Below are 22,617 nucleotides of genomic sequence, written 5' to 3'. Positions count from 1 at the left end.
GAGCTCCCTAGCTAGAAAAGCAGTGATAGCAGAGGTGGTGGCAGAGGTGGCATCACGGAGCAGCAGAGGAGCTGCAGGCTTCTAGGCCCAGGGACCAAGGAAGGCTGAGCACCTAGGGGCAGGAGGCTGGTTTGCATTCACAGACTGGATAAACAGCTTTGTAACACTTGCCCAAGCAGGGCAGAAGTCAGGCCACATGGCTGAGAAGTCGAAGACAAGAGTGAGGGGTGCCTAACTGGAGATCTGCTGCGTCCTGAATTGTCTCTGATTCTGAATTGTACCCTGTTCACTTCCCTAATAAACACCACAATCATGAGTCTTGTTATGAGTTCTGTGTGGCCATTGCAATGGATTATTGAAGCCAGAAGTGAAGCAGAGAGTGCTGAGGGAAGGATGGTTGGTGTCAGAATAAAGAAGGTTGTAGCTTACATCGCTTCATAGTAATAGATAGGCCTTGGGCTGATTTTGAGTTTGTTTCTCTTTCCCCCTTATGAAGTCCGAGAAAGTCAGACATGGCTCCAATACTGTTCTGACAGGTTTAACCCCAATCATATATAGGATTAGTTGATCTCCCTTGCTTTCCTCATATACATATGTACGTATCCAGTAGTACCTGTTTGGTCAGCACTAAATGCTGGGCTCTGCTTGAAGGAACCCATAGCTTGCCTTTCCTCTTTCTTTTCTCCTCTTCAACAATCACTACCAAGATGAGCCCTTTTGCATTCTGTCTTCCTTAGTTCTAATTTCTCGTTCTCAGAATCACTCCCAGATGGAGCCTGCTTTGGATGTTTTTTCTTCCTTTTTTCCTTTGTTTCAGTAGAGGCAGTGGCAAATGAGGCCATTTTTTGGTGTTTCTTCTTCCTTTCTATCTCCTCCTCTTCCTCAGAGTCATTGCCAGGTGAGCTGGGGGATTGCTGGGGGAGAGATGCAGCTTCCAGGGCCCTTAAGGTGGCCAAGAGTTGGCAGTACTTGGGATGCTTGCTTTGTAAGCCGGGGCAGTGAGGTTAGGGGCCCGATGGCCCGGAGCATTAAAGCCTCCTATGTCCACTCGACCTCCTCGAACATGAGGGCGTGGAGGGCCAGAGTCGCGGGGTACCACGTCCCTCCACGTGCGATTGCGTCTACCGGAATCAGCGTGCCTACAACGCCGGGTCGGAGCTGGAAACCGAAGCCAGGTTCCAATTTCTGTTAATTTTGGATAATACTGCTGTAACCATTTCTATAAAGGTTTTAATATGAGCATATAAGTGTTTATTTCTTTACTTTATATATCTAAGAGTGTAATTATTTGTTTATACAGCACCTAGCAACAACATGGTGACTTTTTCTGAAAATGCTTAACTTTATGAGTAGCTATTGTGTTCAGAGTAGCTATACACTTTTTCATTTCTACTACCACTGAATGAGAGTTCTAGTCACTCTGGAGTTTCACCATTTGATAGTTTCAGGATTTTTGTTTTGTTTTGCTTTGCTTTGTTTTGTCTTGTCTTGTTTCTCAGCCTTCTAATATGTGTGTGTGTGTGTTGTTGTTGTTAAGTCCCGTTGAGTCAGTTTTGACTTCTAGCGACCCTATATAGGGTTTCTGAGGAGTGGCTGGTGAGTTTGAACTGCAGACCTAGCTAGCGACTCAAACTGACCTTGTGGTCCAGTATCATTATGGCTCTAACTTGCATTTCCTTAAAGACTAAACCTGGTGAGCATTTTTCATAGGCTTATTTGTTATCTGCATTAGCAAATTTGCAGATAGAAAATTAGTTCGCTTGGTGTGTTTGTTTAAATTTTTTGCTCATTTTTATATTGGGTTGTTTATTATTGTTGAATTTTGAGAGATTTTTATATATTCTGTATATCATTATTTTGATAGCTAAGTGATTGGATACATTTTTTCCCCAGACAATTGCTTTTCTATTCATTCTCTAACAACACCCTTTGTCAAACAACCAAGCAAAAAAATTGATTTTGATGAAGTACAATTTACCAGTTGTTTTACTTTATGGCTTGTACTTTTGGTGTCAGTTTTGTGAACTCTGTGTAAGTCAAAGTCATGATAGTCTATATTTTTGTCTAAAAATTTGCACTTTGCATTTAAAATTTAAATCTAAGATCCATTTTGAGTTAGTTTTTATATAAGGCATAAGATAGAGTTTGAAATTCTCATGCTTTGCCAGTTTTTTCCAGTTACACTTGTTGAAAAGACTATGGTTTCCCTGTTGCGTTGTCTCTGCACACTTGTCGTTCATCTATTGATTATTTGTGTGGGGATATTTCTAGACTCTATCCTCTTCCAATTATCTATTTGTACTTTAATCAATACCACACTCCTTTTATTATTGTGGATTCAGAGTACATTTTTAAATTGGCTGGTAGAACAAGGTGAGTCCCCAGCCTTGTTCTACTTTGCCAAAACTGTTTTGGCTACTCTAATTTTTCCTTTCTGTGTATATTTTGTAATCAGAATGTCTAAATTTACAGAAAGGAATGAAGGAAGAAAGGAAGGAAGGAAAAGGAAAAAGGAAGGAAGTTATATTAGGACTTTTCTTGGGATTATACTCAATTTATAGATTCATTTGAAAAGAACTGATATCTAAAGACTCAATAGAATCTTCGAATCCATGAACTCAGAAGTCTACTTATTTAGGTCTTAGTTTCTTTCATCAGCATTTTGTAATTTTTTAATTATTTTGCTTTCAGTTTTCATACATGTCTTAAAGAAATAAGATGCACTCCCAAAAAGGTATATTCGTTTTAACCCAAGTATTTATTATAACTCTCCTCTGATCCACCAATCTTAAACTATTATGTCATAAACTTTGTCCAATCTTTATCAGACTCATACATGGAAAGACCTGCCTTAACCAAAAAAGAAGAAAAAGAAAATAAATTTTAAAATATTTTTATTTTGCCCTTCCCCCTTCTAGATTTACTATGAATCTGCCAAGGTACTGGTTACATTACTGTTGTTGTGTGCCGTGGAGTCGATTCTGACTCATAGCGGCCCTACTGTGGTAGGCAATAAATTCAGCTTTATTTATTTGTAGGTTATTTTAGTAGTATTTTCCAGTAATTGAGACAGTGTTGTGTGGGATTTTCCAGTAGTCAGACAGTGTTATGAGAGGAAGTGATGCCAGGGGTTATGACAGTCTTTTGCAAACATGAGGACAGAAGCAAACACACATAAGAGTATGAGAAGCCTGGGCAAAACCTAGGTCCTTCGTGATACTCTTGAGTCACCAAACCAAACCAGGAACTGCATATACTCAGATGCCTTCATGACTTGAACACAGCTAGTCAGGTATTTGGTTACTTGCATCACAAAGACCTCCTGATAAATAGAACTGACTTGACTCCACCCTAGCCTGTCATTCCCATCTCCTATCATGCCCACCTCCCTTTCTATGCTTTGAGCAAAGCAACTGACACATTACTATTTTTCTGGTTCTGTTCTTTTTTTTTTCTCTTAGGCTGGTACGCCCTCTCTATCCTCTCTCCTCCCCAATGCCTCGGCTTGTCAACCCACACTTCTAAGGTTCCAATCAAATGTTCTGTCTTTTAGGACCCCTTTCTGACTACACTCAGCTTGCCACTCTTCATCACACTCAAACACACTGTTCATCTACAGAATTTTACTGTAAACAGTGTGACTCAGCATGCTACTGAATACCACAACAATGATGAAAGTTTACTGAGTGCTTATTTTGTGTCAGTCTTCAGAAGTACTTCATTTGCTTTGTCCCTCTTAATCTTCGCTAGAAGTTTATGAAGTAATTACTATTATTATCATCATTTTACCAAGGATAAAATGAAGTTTCAAGAAGCTTAGTATATTTTCCAAGGTCACACAGACATCTGACAATTAGGAGAGCTATAAAAACTCCAACCTATTTCTAACTCCAGACTGGAACTCATGTAGATGATGTTACACAGAAGTGAGCCTATCAGGCAATGCCACATAGATGTAGCCTCATTGCTACTGTATATTGTATGAGAACAGAGATTAGGTCGTGCATCATTGTTTCTGGGTTTGTTTGTATTTTAATCTAAATTCTTACTTATGAGCTATAAATAAAAATTATATTATGAATAATTCTATTTAGCAGGAGTGGTGAGCAGCAAAACCTTTGAACGTGTGAGAACATTTGTTGAATTAAAAATATAAGACTTGAATTTCCGATAGAAGCTAGGGCAGGTTTTTTTTTCCAAACTTGTCTGATGACAAGATTTACGGTGGATACCTATTAAGATGTAGACTTCCTTCCAGATTCAGGCCTCAGGAGATTTTCATAAGGACGAGTGGAAAACACTACTGGAACGTGCATTTTAATTGGTCTTCTATAAGGTTTGTCATCTAGACTCAGGGAATGATCCATGCTGTGGTGTCTTGAACTTACTTGATATGGCTTTTCTACCCAAATTCTTCTGAATTCTCACCAAGTGATTGGTGGTACCATGCAAATAAGGTATACAGGACTTTAAGGCTGGGATTGACTAGTTTTGCCCTTCAGCTAGGTTTAAAAGGAGCCATCTCAGAAGCAGGAGTCCTGGTGAGGCACATTATAATCAGCACTGGACTGGGAGCCATAAGGCTCTCAGTTTGGAAACCTTATACAGGGCTACTATGAGCTGGAACCAACTTTATGGCACTTAACATCAACAACAGAATTTCAGAAGCAGAGGTGTAAGATCCCAAGACCATCAAGAAGGAAGACCATGAGTGGAGAAGGAGACATCAAGAGGCAACAAGGGGCAATGGCAGAGACTACAGCAGAGAAAACAGTAGAGGGGGTGGCATGGAGAGACAAAAGAGCTTCTAACTCTAGGTCTATGGACTGAGTATAGCTGAGTGCCTACAGGCAGAAAACTGGCTTGCAGAATCTGTCTTTTGGGTATCCATAGCCTGTCTATAAGAACTTTGTATCACTTGCCCAAGCAGGGCAGAGGCCATAGGGTTACATGGCTGAGAGGCAGAAGACAAGAGTGAGGCATGCTTTCAGTATGGCAGACAAGAGGCATTCCTGACTGGAGAACTGCTACATCCTGATTTGGTTTTGATCCTGAATTCTAAACCGTTCACTTCCTTAATAAACCCCAGAATCATGAGTATTGTTATGAATTCTGTTTGGCCATTGCAAAGGATTATCAAACCTAGATGTGAAGCAGAGAGTGCTGTGGAGGAATGGGTCATGTAAGAATAGGGCAAAGAAGGTTGTAGGGTGGAAGTATGCCTGAACCCCACTTCATAGGAATGAATCAGCCTTGAGCTGACTTTGAGTTTGATTCTCTTCTCCCTTGTGAAGTCAGAAATTGTTCCTACATGGTTTTGCACATGCCATGAGGTCACGCTTAAAAACATTTCAGTTCTCCTTCGCTCCCTCTGGTTTTTTTGGGGTTTTTTTCCAAGATAAAGAGGCACTGTTACTGCTACGAATACAAAGCTGAACAACAATTCTCATTCCAGTCCAAGGAAAGACAATAAACAGTGTATTAAGTGCTAAAATGAAAAGTTATTGTGGGATTCTATAACACTGACAGACCACTTGTCTGCGGTGGCTTGCTTGTTGCTGTGATGCAGGATGCCATACCACCTTTATTTTACCTACCAGCCAGGTACACCCATGGTGAACACATTTCAGTTGAGCTTTCAGACTAAGACAGACTAGGAAGGAGAGGCAGACTACTTCTGAATATTTACCCACTACAAACTTTTTGAGTAACAGTGAAACACTATCAGATTGCACCAGAATATTGAATATTGAAACATTATGAATAACACCAGAACATTGTCAGATATAGTGCCAGAAGATGAACCCTTCAGATTGGAAGGCACTCGAAATGCAGCTAGGGAAAAACAACCTCCTCAAGTAGAATTGACCATGATGATGCTTAATTCGTTGATGGGGCACAATTCAAAATAAGGAAATGGGATTGTAAACATCCATTAATCATCCCAACAGTAATGTACAAAATATGAATCTAGGAAAATTGGAAGTTGTCAAAAATGAAATGAAACACATAAAGATTGATATTCTAGGCATTAAGTGAACTGATACTGGCCATTTTGAATCTTACAATCATATGGTTTACTATGCCGGGAATGACAAATTGAAGAGGAATGGGTTTTCAGTCATCTTCAAAAAGAACATTTCAAGATCTATCTTGAAATATAATGTTGTCTGTGATAAAGATAACACCCATACACCTATGTGGAAGACCAGTGAATACCACTATTGTGCAAATTATCACATCAACTACTAAAGTTAGTGATGATAAAATTGAAGAATCACACATACTTCTTCAGTATTAAATTGATCAAGTATGCAATAAAGGTGTATTGATAATTACTGGTGATTGGAATGCAGAGGTTGGAAACAATGGAGGATCAGTAATTGGAAAATATGGCCTTGGTGATAGAAATGATGTTGGAGATTTCATGATAGAATTTTGCAAGACTAACAACTTGACGGCACTTAACAACAACAACAAATGACAAGTTCATTGCAAATACCATTTTAAAACACGTAAAAAACAACTATAATGTAAAACTAATGTTCTCCCATGTAAACTATCACATAATTCACAATAAAATATTAAAAAATAAATAAAATAAAATAAATAAAAATAAAATCGACATTCTGAAAGAAAGTCCAGTTCTAGCCATAAAACATTACTTATGTAATAAAACTGCAGTGGAAGGTGAAAAAAAAAAACACAAAACAACTATACACATGGATCTAACAGATGACATAACAAAAAAATCAAATTAACTGCATCTATGGAAACAGATGGTGGAAAAGCTTTATATTATCTGTCAAAACCAGGCCAAGTGCAATCGGTGAACAGACCATTAATTGCTCATATGCTACTTAAGATTGAAGCTGAAGAAAATTAAAACAAGTCCATGAGAGCCAAAATATCACCTTGAACATATCACACTCAATTTAGAAATTAACACAAGAACAGATTTGATGCATTAGACACTAATGACCTAAGTAAGAAGCGTTGCAGCATGACATCAAGAAATCAGATAGGAAGAAAGCAACAGGTCATTAAGACAAGACCGAAGGAAAAGACCAAAATGGGAATCAGAAGAGACTCTGAAGCTTGTGTAGAGCTGCTAAAGCAAATGGAAGAAATGAAGAAGTAAAAGAGCTGAACAAAAAATTTAATGGTCTGCTCGAGAAGACAAAGTCAAGAATAATAACGAAATGTTCAAAGATCTAGAGTTAGAAACCAAGAGGGAAGAACAAGCTCAGCTTTCTCAAGCTAGGGAAACTGAAGAAAAATTTCAAGCCTCGATTTACATGGTATTGAAGGATTCTAGGGGCACACTATTGAATGACGCTGGAAGCATCAAAAGAAGATGGAAGGAAAATACAGATACACTGTACCAAAAAGAAATGGATGATGTTCAACTATTTCAAAAGAAAGCATATAATAAAGAGTCAATGATACTGAAGTAAGGAGTCCAAAGCATTGGTAAAAAACAAGACTCCTGGAATTGATGTAAAACAAATGGAAATCTTTCAACAAATGGATGCAGTTTTGGAGTCACTCACTCATCTATGCCAGGAAATTTGGAATACTGCCACCTGTCCAACTGATATTTGTGCCCATGCCCAAAAGAGGTGACCCAACAGAATGTGGAAATCATCGGATATCATTAATATTGCATGCAATCAAAAAAAAAATATTGCATGCAATCAAAATTTGGCTAAAGACCATTCAAAAACAGCTGCAACAGTACATTGACATGGAACTGCTGAAGATTCAAGCCAGATTCAAATAAGACATGGAATGAGGGATGTCATTGTTGACACCAGATGGATTTTAGCTGAAAGCAAAGAACACCAGAAAGATTTGACTATGCAAAGGCTGTGGACTGTGTGGAGCATGACAAGCTATGGGCAACATTGTGGAGAATGAATATTCTGAACACTTAATTGTGCTGATGAAGAACCTGTACATAGACTAAGAAAAATTAACAAGGAGACACTGAATGGTCTAAAATCAGGAAAGGTGTGTACCAGGGTTGTATTCTTTCACCGTACATATTCAATCTGTACTTTGAGAATATCATCAGAGAATCAGGATTATGTGAAGAAGAATGTGGCATCAGGATTGGAGAAAGACTCATTAACAACCTGTGATATGCAGATAATTCAACTTTGCTTGATGAAAGCAAAGAAGACTTAATGTGAACATGATGAAGATCAAAGACCACAATGTTTGGTATGAGTTGCACCTCAGCGTAAAGAAAACAAAAATCCTCACCTTGGGACTGATCAATAACATCAAGATAAATGTAAAAGAAATGAAGTTGTCAAAGACTTCATATTGCTTGGATCCACTATCAACATTCACGGAAGCAGCAGTCAAGAAATCAAATGGCATTAGGCAATTCTGCTCAGGACCTCTTTAAAGTGTTTAACAGCAAACATGTCAGTTAAGGACTAAGGTGTAAGTGACTGAAGCCATGGTATTTTCAATAACCTCATGTGCATGTAAAAATTGAACAGTGACTAAGGAAGGCCATAGAAGAATTGATGCATTTGAGTCATGGTGTTGGTGAAGAATATTAAAAGTACCATGGATTGCTAGAAGAACAAATCTGTTCGAGGAAGTATAGTCTGAATGTTCCTTCTAAGTCAGGATGGAGTGACTTTGTCTTTCATACGTTGGATGTATTATCAGGCAGGACCAATCCCTGGAGAAGGATATGATGTTAGTTAAAGTGGAGGGTCATTGAAACAAGGAAGACCCTCGCAACAAGGTTATTGGCATAGTGGCAGCAGCAATGTGCTCAAGCTCAACAACAATTGTGAGGATGGCAAGGGACTGGGCAATGCTTCGTTCTGTTGTGAATAAGGTGGCTATGAGACAGAACAGACTCAATGGCATGTAACATCAATAACAACATAACACTTAGATGACTGGAGAGGAGAAATTGTCTTGTTCAAATGTTTAAGGTAAATTTAACTTCTGCAAAGGAGAGATTATTTCACACAGAAGACACATGAATAAAGGCACAATGGGTTGAGGAAGTCTGGTATTTTCTGAGCATTGTAAAAAGTCCAGACTAGGGTAGATGAGATTGGTAAAAGCCAGAGGGTGAAAGATCTTCATGCCCTCTTAAAAAAATTAGACCTAATGCACTGGACAATGTAGTTATAGGGAAGAAACTTTGATGTACCCGGAGATGTCCTTAGATACTGGGAACCGAAAATATAAGGCTTCCAAACTAAAACCTGTCCACCATGGGTGACCCTGCTGACATATTGCAGCAGGAAAATCTGCTGCACAAGACCTTTTAAAGTGTTGAAGAGCAAAGATGTCAGCTTGAGGACTAAGGTGCGCCTGACCCAAGCCATGGTATTTTCAATAACCTTATATGCATGCAAAAGCTTGACAGTGAATAAGGAAGACTGTAGAAGAATTGATACCTTTGAGTTATGGTGTTGGAGAATATTGAAAGTGTCATGGGCTGCCAAATGAACCAATAGATCCGTTTTGGAAGAAGTGCAGCCAGAGTGCTCCTTGGAGGCCAATATGGCCAAACTTTGTCTCTCATACTTTGGACATATTGTCTAAGGATATCATGTTTGGTAAGGTGGAGGGTCAGAGAAAAAGAGGAAGACCCCCAATGAGATGGATTGACCAAGTGGCAGCATTGATGGACTCAAGCATGGCAACAATAGTGAGGTTGGCCCAGGATTGGGCAGTGTTTCGTTCAGCTGTGCATAAGGTGGCTATGGGTTGGTACCGACTCGATGGCACCTAACAACAAACTGGAGTTTCAGTCAACTTTGCCTTGAGCTGATATTTTGTAACAGTCATTGTCATTCATTATCATTCTTTGTTAATGTAGTGAAAACTCTTTATAAGCAAAATAGATACCAAATAGGGTGCTTTGGTTGATGCAGAAAACTTAGCCTCATGGCTGTCTTCTAGTAAGCACAGGATCTAGAGAACAGTTTGCAAATGGAAATTTCAAGACTGAACAATTAAATGCTTATTTAGAATCTTACTGCTGAAGGGAAATTTAGGTACTAACTAGTTCAATATCTAGCTTCTTTTAAGAGTCCTTTACAATGTCTCATGGAGCCCTTCCCAGGCAGGACTGCCCAGAAGATGTCTGTTGCACTCAATTGATATGCTTACTAAGTCTCAATACTTGCAGTAAAAGGGAGTTATTTGCATTCTCATACAGTTTTACTTGTCATTATCGAGTCTGTTTCAAATGTGCCAGAGACAACTATACCCCATTGGGTTTTAATGGCTGATTCTTTGGAAGTAGATCATTAGGCCTTTCTTCCAAGGCACCTCTTGGTAGACTAGAAAATTCAACCTATTGGTTAGCAGCTGAGTGTGGTATCTCATACAGTTTACTTTCTGGTTAAACATCTTCAGCAATTAGCAACTTTTAAATTGGTAGAATCTTGCCTTCCATGTGGCCCAGGTTCCGATCTTGGTCAATACATCTTATGCATAGTCACCATCCGTCAGTGGTGGCTTCCGTGTTGCTATTACGCTGAACAGGTTTCAGTGGAGCCTCCAGACTAAGAAGAGGAAGCAAAGTCTAGGGATCTACTTCTGAAAATTGACAATGAAAAAGATACGGATCACAAAGGTCTGATTCACAACCAAGCATGGGGATGGCACAGGACCAGGTAGTGTTTTGTTCAGTCGTTCATGGGGCTGGCATGACACAGGGACTGACGCAACAGCAAGTAACAAATACTTTTTGGCAAGTAAGTATCTTTTGATTCAAATGTGGTCTTTAGGAGTAACCAACTCAAAATTTTATGTCATGTCTTTGTTTACCTCTTAAGTTTCCTGAATCTCTCCTTAAAACAGACAATCTTCCTGCTTCTCCATTCTGCCATGTGCATTCCAATTTGTCACTGCTACCACTTGAAAATGGGATCACCAGAAATAGAATGTTTGTGATGCTACTTTTTGGTTTAGTGTTTGATATTTAACTACATAATGAAAACAGATTTATAATCAAAGAAGGACAAGGCATTTTTGTGGGGAAGTAAGAGCCTAGAAGAGTGAGAGACTTAACATTCTTGGAATGAATAAAACAAGAGCCAACATAACATGGGACAAGGGTATGTCTTTAACTGTGATGATCTTAGGTTGTCTGATTCAAGTGATTTAGGAGAAACCTAAGGTAAGGTAAATAGACAGGTACCTGCATCTTAAAGGCGTATGATGCATACAATAGTCAAAAAGTGTGAAAAGCTTAAGAAAGGCCATTCTCATTATCCCTCCTGTGGAGCTCACCTCATGTTAGGGTCCTGGTTTGCGGGCATGAAAATTGATGTATATTAAAACTTATTTCACATGGACAAGGCAGGATGAGGCTAGGAGAGGAATGTTTTGGGACAAGATCATTCTGAACACTTGGCAACACCATTGTAGTTTCTGTGTTGACTGCACAGATATTTCCAGGTTTGATGCTTTACTCTTAGCCATGCAATTGCAGATGGGCAGAGATGTTCCCTTCTAACCACTGTCCTTGGTCCTCTTACAAGTGTAAACAAAATCTCTGAGGATTTCTTTTCTTTTTCTCAAACATCATTGATAAAAAAGTATAAGAGGATGATGGGTTTAAACAGACAAACAAAAAATTGCTGATGTGGCATGAGTCAAACCTAGCTTGTAATTCTTCAAAAGTGAGATGAAAATTCAGTACTGAACATGAATTCTATGAGAGGTAGGTTGGGGGCTGGCGAGTGAGGAGGATGGGAGGCTAAGTGTATGTGTGTGACAGAGAAAGAGACATAAAAGCCAAGGATTCACTGGCATAAATAACTCAAGAATTCAATAATTTGGCTAAGTCTAATAATCTGACATGATTATGCCTTCATGAGAAATAACCTCAGTTCTATACATGGTTTTTGAAAGGTGAAACTGCTATGTAAAAAACAGACGGTACTATTTTCCTAATTACTGACCGAATGACCAAGCACTACTCACATCAACTGCTTATTTTAATGTCAAATGTTTATTTCTATGCCATAGTTGTCTCAGCACAATTTGTAAAAGAATCCAAAAGGAAAAAAAAAAAAAAAGATTTTCTTTTTGTCAGGATATTTTCTCTGCAGTTATAAGAAAGAAAATAAACACCTTGGTACCATAAATACCATTTCTTTCACATCATTCTAATAAGTTGCATCTAAATATTTTCCTTGTATGTCATTTTTTTAGGTTGGAAAAATATCCACAGGAAGAAAACGTTTGGATTCATTAAAATATACTTGGGATAGTCTTTGTCAGAGAATATATCTAGAACATCTTTGTTTTGGTACACTATATCACTAATTGTCATATTCTTATTATTTAATATAACAGGCATACGTTATTACATTAAACAAAGTGCACTAAAAATGAACAATGTTAGAAACAAACTGAAATTTGGTGTATCTTAAATATTTGGGTGATTAGATATTAGCGGAAGCGCTGGTATACAAATTTCATATCAATACAAATGCAACTCTCTTCTGTGATGAAAATGCACTTGGTAGCATAGTTCTTTTGGCTTTAGCAGATAGGGGATCCAATACAACTGAAACAACCTGATAACAAATTTATTTTATTATTTTTTTTTCAATAAAAAGGAATGCTCTGGTTTCATAACTGGCTCCCACATTCATGGAGCCAGAAAATGGCATTTACTCTTAGAATAGATTTCTCTTGTCTGATTTGAGACACAAATCCACCAAGATTCTTACAGCGGAAGTAGGCACCACACCTTCGATCACACGGAGGCCCAAAGAAGCCTATTAAAGCAAATCCGTGATGCGTGGTGGTGGGCCCAGCACCTAGAAGATGCCGTGGTGGCTGTGCACGTAAATCCCTTCAGCAGACTCAGTGAAAGGATGAGAGTTCTTTAAGTTCATGCACATTTTATTGAGTAGTAATATAAAATGCTTTTTTCTTTTTCATTGTTACAAGTGCATGCTTTGATTGCCAACATTTCAATAGTCAAATTACAAAGGCAAGGCTTTAGGCTGTAGTGAATTACTTGGGCACTTATACAATTGTTAAAAAATATGAATGGACTTTTGTTGTTGTTTTCAGAATGAACCAGTTGTAACCCGTAACTGATATACAAAGGGAAAAAAGTGAAAAAAGTACATATTTTGTGGCACATGACAAAACAGAACAAAATAACTAAACCATTATGACATTAACAGTTAACCATGCATTTAGAGTTTCACATGTAACTACAAACTTATTTAAATTTCACAAGGTTTGCTAAACATGCTAACCACCTATGTGTGCACTGACAAGCTTATGTTAAAAACTTTTAAGAATACTCTCCCCTTTAGATTTTTTCAAAGCTTTTTTGATTACAAAATTTCAAAGGCATTAAGCATTTTAGAATATAAAGTACGCCAGTATACATACATTTCCAGTATATGTCAGACCACTAAGCGCATTACAGTCCCATACAGGCCAATACAGCCATTTTTTTTTTTTTTTTCTTAAAAAACATGCATAGGCAGAGTTTTTTTTTTCTTTTTTTTACAGAATATAGATGCTTTATCACTGTACTTAATATGGTGTCTTGTTCACTATACTTAAAAATGCACCACTCATAAATATTTAATTCGGCAAGCCACAACCAAGACTTGATTTTTCAACAACAACAAAAAAAAATCCTAAATATAAACAGCAAAAAAGAGATAGATGTAATTATTCCAGTTTTTTTTTTAAACTTAAAGGAAAGAAAAGATATTCACTGCCAAATTAATAAGTGTTATATGGAAAAAAAGGGCATTCAAGCACACTAAAGAAACCTGAGGTAAGCATAATCTGTACAAAATTAAACTGTCCTTTTTGGCATTTTAACAAATTTGCAACATTCTTTTTTTTTTTTTTTTTCTTTTTCTATTTTTTTTAAGACTGCCTAATTCAGTTTATAGCCATTGTCTGACAAGAGTAGCAAAACATTATCAATAAATAGTCCTTATTTTAGTTTGTACATCATTTTGTTAAAAATGTTTGATGTCATCCATTTTTAGTGCTGTGACTGTAAACGTACAATAGAGTAAGAAATTAGACAAAAATTTCATGTCCAGTAACATAATAAAAGGCCTTTCATTAAACTATCTAGAAGTCCCCCCAATGCAGTAGGAAAACGTGTTCATACCCCTAACATTGCAGTATATACTAGCATTAGCTTTCTTAAATTTTTTTTTTCCTATAAGCATTTTTAAAAGGCATACCCAAAGGAGGTGTTCAATTACAACCTCCACCAAAATATATAGTTTATTATCTCTCTCCCTCTTTTTTTTAATGATAGTGTAAACTGAATCCAATTCCTGGCCCCCAGAGCAAATAAGCTACCATCTGAGGCAAGAATATCTGATAACTGCTGATATACAGCAATCCCCATCATGCCCTGCAGCTCAAAAAAAAAAAAAAAAGGAAAACAAAAGGAAAAAAAAAAAAAGAAAGTTAACAGGAAGTGGTCACTGAATATTGCTGTTATTACTGGCATTGCTGTACATGCTGTTAATCTTTGAAGCGAGAGCCTTGTTGATGAAATTAAGGTTGGCGTCAGAGGGCATGACATCTCTGTGAGGCAGCATCTTCTTGTTAATTCGGTCTAAGCCCTTGGCTTCCTCGAAGCTAGTGATCTTATGTTGTGGTGAAAATCCTTTGATAGCTAAACAGAAAACCATTTTAAAAAAAAGAAAAAAAAAAAGAAAGAAATATGGTTAATCAGAGGAAAAGAAAAAGCACAGTCATTGCATTTGGTGATGTTAGAGATTTCGCAGGGAAAGAGGGAATCCTTTAGTAGAGAACAAAATGACGGGACCTGAACACAACACAACAGACTCCTTACCATACTTGAAGGTAACCAAAAGGTTTGAAAACAGCCAATGTCTCTTGCCAACCAAAATGTCCTCTTGAAGTTATTAGGGTATAAACATTTCTCTTGTCCTCACAAAAGTTTAGTTCAAAAAAATCCCAAATAGTTATGGGAGGAAAACAGTTGCTACAAGGTTTAGGTCTCTTAGACCCAGCATCAGCTGCTTACACGATTATTGTATCAAATACTCTACCCTAGACAGATGCTAACACAGTCCTACTTTTATTATCTTATTGTGGTGGTATTGGTAAGTTCAGTGAAATTACAGAGCATGCTATACTTAAAAATCGAGTAAAGAGCTTAGCATGTTGTTGTTGTTGTTAAGTGCCGTCGAATCAGTTCTGACCCATAGTGACCCTGTATAGGGTTCCAGAGGAGAAGCTGGTAAGCTTGAGGAACTATAACCTGGGGCATTTCTGTGCCATCTCAGAATCCCCAAATGACTTCCTCCTCAAACAATTCAATGGTGACAAGAAAAAAAAAAAAAAAAAGGAAATATATACTATGTTGCCCCACTCAATTTCGTAAGTATGTGGAGTGGGTGACAAGGTAAGAGAAAAGCTGACAAATCAAGCTCAGATTCAGATTACTAAATAGATAAGCTTTTCTGCCCTTCATCAGTGAACAGGCCAAACTGATGTTCATCTGGTATCCATTACTCCCTACATCAAAGAAAAATAATTTCTCAGTAGATCACTGTATATGTAAGTTATAGTTAGGGATAACAAGGAGAAAATGCCTATTATAATTTTTATCAAAAATAAATCAGATTGGTTTTGGCCCTATTCAGTTAAAACATGGAATTCTCAAAGTGAGTCATGACAGCGGATTTGTTTTCATTAACCCTTACTATGCTACAGAAATAGACAAGGCATTTGTGTAAGAAACGTGTTGGTTTCTTCAGTGTGTGCACCAGCTAGTGAGCTGAAAATAAAAATACTTAATGGGGTACCGATGACATCAGTTTGCTTTACTCCCTGTGAAGTGCAAGCTGGATATTTAACGGCCAATCACCATGGCTGATTAGGGACAATTACATGGTATCTTTGTCCTTCCCAACCTTACTTGGGAAAACAAGGAAAGGAGTTTACAGCTGAAACTTTGCCAGTCACTCCTACACAAATGTGCAGCGCCTTTCATTTGCATGGATGAGATCCTTAAAAGATAGTTATCTCAAAACTCATTAATTATGAGAAATAGTTTATTCCCCTCTGCATTTTTAATGTTAGCATAATGGTGATTAGTCAACCATGAGGAAATGGGGAAAGACCAAGGCCCAAAGCAAAGCTTCTTAATTCTTCTCTAATTTTGTAGTAAGTTACAAATTACAAAACAGAGCTATCAAATGAGAATTCCCCATGAAAACTAAATAAACGATGTTGAGGGACAGAACACTAGCATGAAGTAGACCTCTACTATTTTTCAAATACTGTATCATTTTATTATAATGAGTAGATATATAATCATTAAAATTTATGAAGAAGCAATTTTATTGACTTACATGGTAAAAGTGAAATCTCTAGGTTAAAAATCTAGCTAAAATAATGTGTATTTCCCAAATGGGGCTCCATTTCCAATCAGTTTTTGTCTATCTGGATATGGAAGAATGTGCTCTGCTGTAGTTGCTGGTCAGACAATGGGTATTAGCAATTTACATTGGTAGTATATTTAACACAACACAGAGTCACAGAAACCACAAAAAACAGCCAAACTCTCAACAAGAATGCACACTGCAGATTAGAATTTGCCAAGAGGAACAGAGAATTCCCACATAAATAGCAGTTTACTTGCTGCTATTTAGGAAGCAGTTGTATTTTCTCTTACAGTGCTGTCATTTCTCCTACCATATCCAAATCATTTACAAATTGGAAGAAGTCTAAAATGGCACTTTTTACATCATATCAAGGGACCATATGCACACACATTTGGGGAAAAATTAAAAAAAGGTATCTTGCAAGAACAAAATACAACTGAAGAATTTTGTTTTAAAGGGGAACTTCATATTATTCTTTAAAAATTTTTCCAGAAGATATGGTAGGTATAATATTAAAAACGATTTTGAAATACAGTTCTCTCATAACATGTATTTAAAAAGCATTCAAAAAAGTAATTACAAAAGGGTTAACTTTATTGTCCTTGAGGAGCTCTAGGACACAGCGGGTGACATTCATGTCTTGCTTTCCCTGCAGCATTTAGTACAGTGCCTGGCCCAAAGCAGCACTCAGTAGACATGAATGAATCAGTTGATTACTGGATATTCATTATTCTTGTTACCAGCCACTTCCTCAGCCACTAGATATTTTAAAACTCTTTATAATACTTCACTTGCACTAATTGATCTACAAATACCAGTATGCTAAGTTTTGACAAGACTAGCAGAATTATTTATCTTATACACATCTGTCTCATGTTGAAATATTTTTTTTAGAGAGACGTACATTAATACTGAACTATATCAAAGCACTTCAAATGAACGTTTTTTTCTCTTTGCTAGAAATTCTGAAGACTGGAATCAATACAACTGTTTTTATTTTCTTCTTTTTAGTGCTGATGGAAAGTGATTTGAGGAAGGGACATGGTTTATCTCAAGAATTTTTCTTTTTTTTAACATTATTTGTCAAAACAGCTGCTATAATACCCAACCCACATTATTCAAGATCTATAATCCTTTGGTTTTATGTGATTGTATTAGGTTCATTGTATACAAAGTCAAACATAGCTTTAAGGGAAAAAAATAAAACAAACAAACAAACAAACCATAAAAGGACATTTTCCCCTTTAAAGCAAGAACATTTTGGTTAATACTGAGCCACAACTGTTAGCCCAACACCCACACACTCTGTACAAGCTACAGCAAAAAAAATAAAAGAAAAAATACACCCAGCAGAGCCCTTATCTGTTGTAGGTACAACAGAAAGGGGACTGGCCAATTTACCTTCATCAGCCTCAATAGCCTCAACAGTAGCTGAAGAGAAGAAAGGGGGTGCAAAATGAATGAGAAAAATGAGCAGAGGATTTTTAACTCTAAGTACAAATCAGTGACGATCAAAGGAGCTAACAGAACTAATGTTTCTGTAAGTGCTGGATTCTGGTACAGATAACAAAACAAATTCTAAAAACAAAAAAATCAACAAAAATAATAAGGTTAATTAATGCATTGGATACACATCTATCTGAGTGATTGTTTTTTGTTCACTAAATATAAGACCACACAATAATATAGAAAACAATTCAGGAAAGTTTTCCTTTACTTGGATTGAATAGATCAAGGTTAAGAAAAATCTAAAATGTGTATTTGATTCATACACAGTACTATAAACCACTGCTGTTTGGTGATGCGCAGTTTAAAAATTCCAAACAAAATAGCAGAACTTGAAGGGATACCATAATGTCAGTGGGATGTTGTTGTTGTTAAGTGTCATTGAACCTCACAGGGATGGGGAATCATTTTTCTGCCAAAATTTATAACATCATTTGTGGGCCATGTGAAGTTATCAACTTAAAAATTAGTCTGCTATATTTGATCAAAGACTTAATTAACTCACCCCTAATGTGATGGCTCGAATTGTGGTTGCCTTGGCAGGGTCAGATCAAATGTTTTCTCAGGTATTTTATTGCTGGAGTCCTGGTGTGGCGCTGTAGGTTAATGTGCCAGACTGCGAAGCAATTTGAACTGCAAGCTCACCAGTTGCTCCTAGGAAACCCTATACAGGGTAGCTATGGGTCGGAACTGACTTGATGGCACTTCACAACAACAACAACACATTCTGCCCATGGGCCAGACGTTCCCACCACTGCTGTATAGGGTTTCCTAGGAGTAGCTGGCTTGTTCTGTTATGCATAGGGTTGCTATGAGTTGGCACTGACTTTATGGTTGCTAGTCCAGTGCTGACTCTACAGCACCACACCAGGATTCTGACAGTGGGATGATTAACACTAATATTAAACAGCACTACTTCCTAATGTAATGGAAAAGTCAGGGGCAGGGCTACGGGTGAGGTGGAGTACAAATTTAGAGGAAGAATAAAATCAGTGTGTCTGAGTTCATAATGCATGTGACACTTTTAAAAATATGTATGACTAATTTGAGTATGTAATGGTGGGAGACAATGGAAAAAGGAAAGGAAAAATATAGTCGAAACTTTTTCTTCCTTTCTTTTTAAACCAGGCAACTGTGTTAAAATCAATTTTCTTTTCCTTATTGGGATATCAGTTTTGGAAACAAAATTCTTGAAATGTTACAAATCAAGTGATAATGTGCCAGTTGCAGCGATAATTTTATTAGGATTTTGAAGAATGGGTAAGCAGCCTAGATACTGAAACCTCAGCATATTTCAAAGCCAAAACTTTAAAAGCACGTTGCTTTATTAGCAATTCTGAGGATAAGGTTAAGGTGAGATGCTCACTATACAGGTGTATGTTGTTAAAGCTAGTCGCTATTTCCTTAATTAAATGCTATAATGCAACACACTTCTCTGTAACTCCAAAATATTTAATATTAAAATTCAACCCCTTGACTCTAATTTGCATTGCTCTTATGATTTAAAGTTTAAAACTAGAGCAGCTGCCAAATGTGCTATAATTTACTTACAGTGCATTCTAGATTCTTATGCTAGAAATATAGGATAGTTGGTTATCTCTATGGAGAAGAGCTAATTAGCAAAGCTTCAAGTAGTTTCTCTTGGACAAACTGAAGGGATTAAGACAATAAATCTTGAAGCTGTGGTAATTTATATATATATTAAACTATATAGTTTAAAATATATACTAAGCTTTCAACTTCTCAGGACTAATAAAGTTACAACCTATATGTCTTTGTGTGTATGTCTGTATGTGCATGTGTGAGTTCAACATAAAATAAGGCAAACCAATGAATTTAAAACAAATTAAAGGAAAAGAAACTGCAAATGATTTAGTTTCAAAATATAGGTAAAAATCTGAAATGAAATAAAGAACTATAATAACTTAAGTTTAAAAGTAAAGTAAGACATCTGAAACCACACCAGCACTGACATTCTAGAAATATGTACTGCCCAATACTAAATGTATCCTTTTAAAACTAATGTGGCTATAGTTGCTGATAGCACATTCACTGTACCTTAAAATGTGCTCCTCAGAAACTATGCAGATTTCAGTTAATGAGGTAGATACCTGTTTTGTGAATATAAATGATCTGTGGATGCTAATTTTTCAGTAAGTTTACCATGGTGGAGAAAGTGTTGTGTTTTTAGAAGTTATCAATTTAAAATTATAAATTAAAGGGGAATTTACTCAAGTAACATCATATATTTTTCTGCATTAATTAAAATAATTGTCTTTTTGTGGAAACTGCTAATTTTGGAAGAAATTCAAATAAAAATAAAGAAAATTACAGTGATACTGCTAAATATATATTTATCCTCTTTATGTAGAGGAGGTATCTCTAAACAATGTAATCACAAATATATCTGAACTGTCTAGAGTGAAGAACAGGGACAGAAAAGAAAACATAAAAAGAGTCAGGGAAAGAAACAGGAAAATAAGCAAGAGGCTGAGATTGTTTGGATATTGTCATAAAGCATTTTTGCTTGAAAATTATTTTTTCTGCTAAAGTCTAAGCTAATTGCTAAATTTCTACAAAGCATTGCTAAAATGGGATTCTAACAATAATATTCATTAAAATACATAACAAAACGGAAAGAGTGCATATGTAGTCCAATATGGTAGCCACATATGGCTATTTAAATTACATGAATGAAAATAAACTAAAATGAAAAATTCAGTTTCTTGGTCCTACTAAGCACATTTTAAGTGCTCTATAACCATATTTAGTAGCTGCCAGTAGCTACTATATTGGATAGCATAGTTTCCATCATTACTCTAAGTTCTATTGCATAGATTTTTAAAGATAAAAATCTGTACCTTAATGGAAATGTAATTCTTTTTCAAAAATAAAATAAAATATGCTTAAATGTGGCCTCTTCTGTTCTGACATAACAAATCAGAGAAAAGAGACACATGGCTCATAATTTTTATTCAAGTGGGCAATAAAGTGATCTTTTTAATACTTCTATTCTTCTCAAATCTAAACTTATGGATATATGTGTATGTAGGGGTGTGTGTGTAGTTCATCAATTAGATAAGACAAATTAGTTAAATTGTAATGTTGATGTTAGCAGGTGATTGCCTCAAAGTGGTCAAACACATTGTGCATGCAGACTACTCTTAGAGTGAGGTAGGTCTGAGTATGTGTCTAATAATACAAATGGGGAGGGAGCAGTGGAGACAAGATTATATTTTAGTGAATGAAAGAGCTATTGTGCTAAATGTGACAGATCAAACTAATATGGGATTTTAGTCCTTCTTCCAGCATGGAGAACAGAAGACCAAGACTGAGCTTACATGAATGAATAAACCAGGGTTCTATTCACACAGCTGACTTAAGTGCTCCAGCCACACCATCATACCAATGGGCCTCCTTACCGCTTTGCAGGGTTTGCTTCCCTCCAGAAAGTACTCCGCTGGGGAGCATGCCCGTTGGAGTCAAGCCTTTCAGTGTCAGCACACTCTCACTCTCTTCTCTGTAAAAAGGTACAATGAGGGGGATATTAACTTCATTTTCTTTTGTAAAAAACAAATGACTCAAAACAAAAGAACAAATTACATTCATGAATCCTGCTTACCTCCATTTTGGGTCTTTGGAATTTCTTTATACAACTAAAAACATACTATACTTTTATACAGTCATATAGAAGTAATGTCACATAAAAGAACGATTACGATAAAGTTTACAATTAGACAACTGTGATAGTATGTTGTCTTCTGAATTTTAAAGACACAGAAAACAACTCTGATTTTAAATCAGGACTCATAGTCCAAAGTGCTGTGCATCATCTGTGCTGCAGGTAAGGAAGTTACAAATGAGCAAAGAAAGTGCTGAGGTAAACTGTGAAGTTAAGGATCAACAAATTAAAGCTTAAACAACTGGAATTGGGGGGAAAAAACACAACAACCCCAAAACCAAAACAAATCAGAGGACTTTTGCAAGACAAAAAACAAAAGCAAATCAAAGACAAAAACTCAATCTATGGATTGTTGTTGTTGTTGTTGTTACATGCCATCGAGTTGGTGCCAACTCATAGTGACCTTATGCACAGAAGAATGAAACACTGCCTGATCCTGGGCCAAACTCACTATCATTGCCACGCTTGAGCCCACTGATGCTGCCACTTGGCCAATCCATCTCACTGGGCGTCTTCCTCTTTTTCTCTGACCCTACACCTTACCAAACATGATATCCTTCTCCAGCGACAGGTCACTCCTAATAATATGTCCGAAGGATGAGAGAACGAAGTTTGGCCATCTTGGCCTCCAAGGAGCACTCTGGCTGCACTTCTTCCAACAAAGATCTGTTGGTTCTATGGGAAACCCATGGCACTTTCAATATTCTCCTCCAACACCATAACTCAAAATCATCAATTCTTCTACTGTCTTCCTTATTCACTGTCCAGCTTTCACATGCATATGAGGTTATTGAAAATGCCATGGCTTGGGTCAGGCGCACCTTAGTCCTCAAGCTGACATCTTTGTCTAATGCAGTATGTCATTTGATTTCTTGACTGCTGCTTCCATGGGTGTTGATAGTAGATCCAAGAAGAGTGAAGCCCTTGACAACTTCAATTTTTTCCTCCGTTGATAAGAATGTTGTTTCTTGGTCCAGTGGTGAGGATTTTTGTTTTCTTGACATTGAGATG

The 22,617-nt window shown here is 36.9% G+C and overlaps 1 protein-coding gene across 3 annotated transcripts in view; it reads right to left on the bottom strand.

Annotated features, from left to right (window-relative positions):
- Positions 1-11,987: 11,987 nt before the first annotated feature.
- The window catches only part of LOC102839900 (serine/threonine-protein phosphatase 2B catalytic subunit alpha isoform-like), a 449,181-nt gene continuing 438,551 nt past the window's right edge, over positions 11,988-22,617 (bottom strand). The window contains exons 12-14 of one of the 3 annotated variants that reach the window (XM_006872720.1): positions 21,347-21,444; positions 17,820-17,849; positions 11,988-14,677 (exon numbers count right to left, since the gene is read on the bottom strand). In XM_006872720.1, coding sequence (XP_006872782.1) covers positions 14,481-14,677; positions 17,820-17,849; positions 21,347-21,444 — 325 coding nt within the window. In that variant the 3' untranslated portion in view covers positions 11,988-14,480. The remainder of the gene's footprint in view (positions 14,678-17,819; positions 17,850-21,346; positions 21,445-22,617) is intronic. The other 2 variants (XM_006872722.1, XM_006872721.1) reach the window with 2 other exon arrangements.

This window comes from Chrysochloris asiatica, unplaced genomic scaffold (assembly GCF_000296735.1).
Source record: "Chrysochloris asiatica unplaced genomic scaffold, ChrAsi1.0 scaffold00211, whole genome shotgun sequence".
Classification (NCBI taxonomy): domain Eukaryota; kingdom Metazoa; phylum Chordata; class Mammalia; order Afrosoricida; family Chrysochloridae; genus Chrysochloris; species Chrysochloris asiatica.
This window is presented reverse-complemented; position numbering and strand designations above follow the sequence as displayed.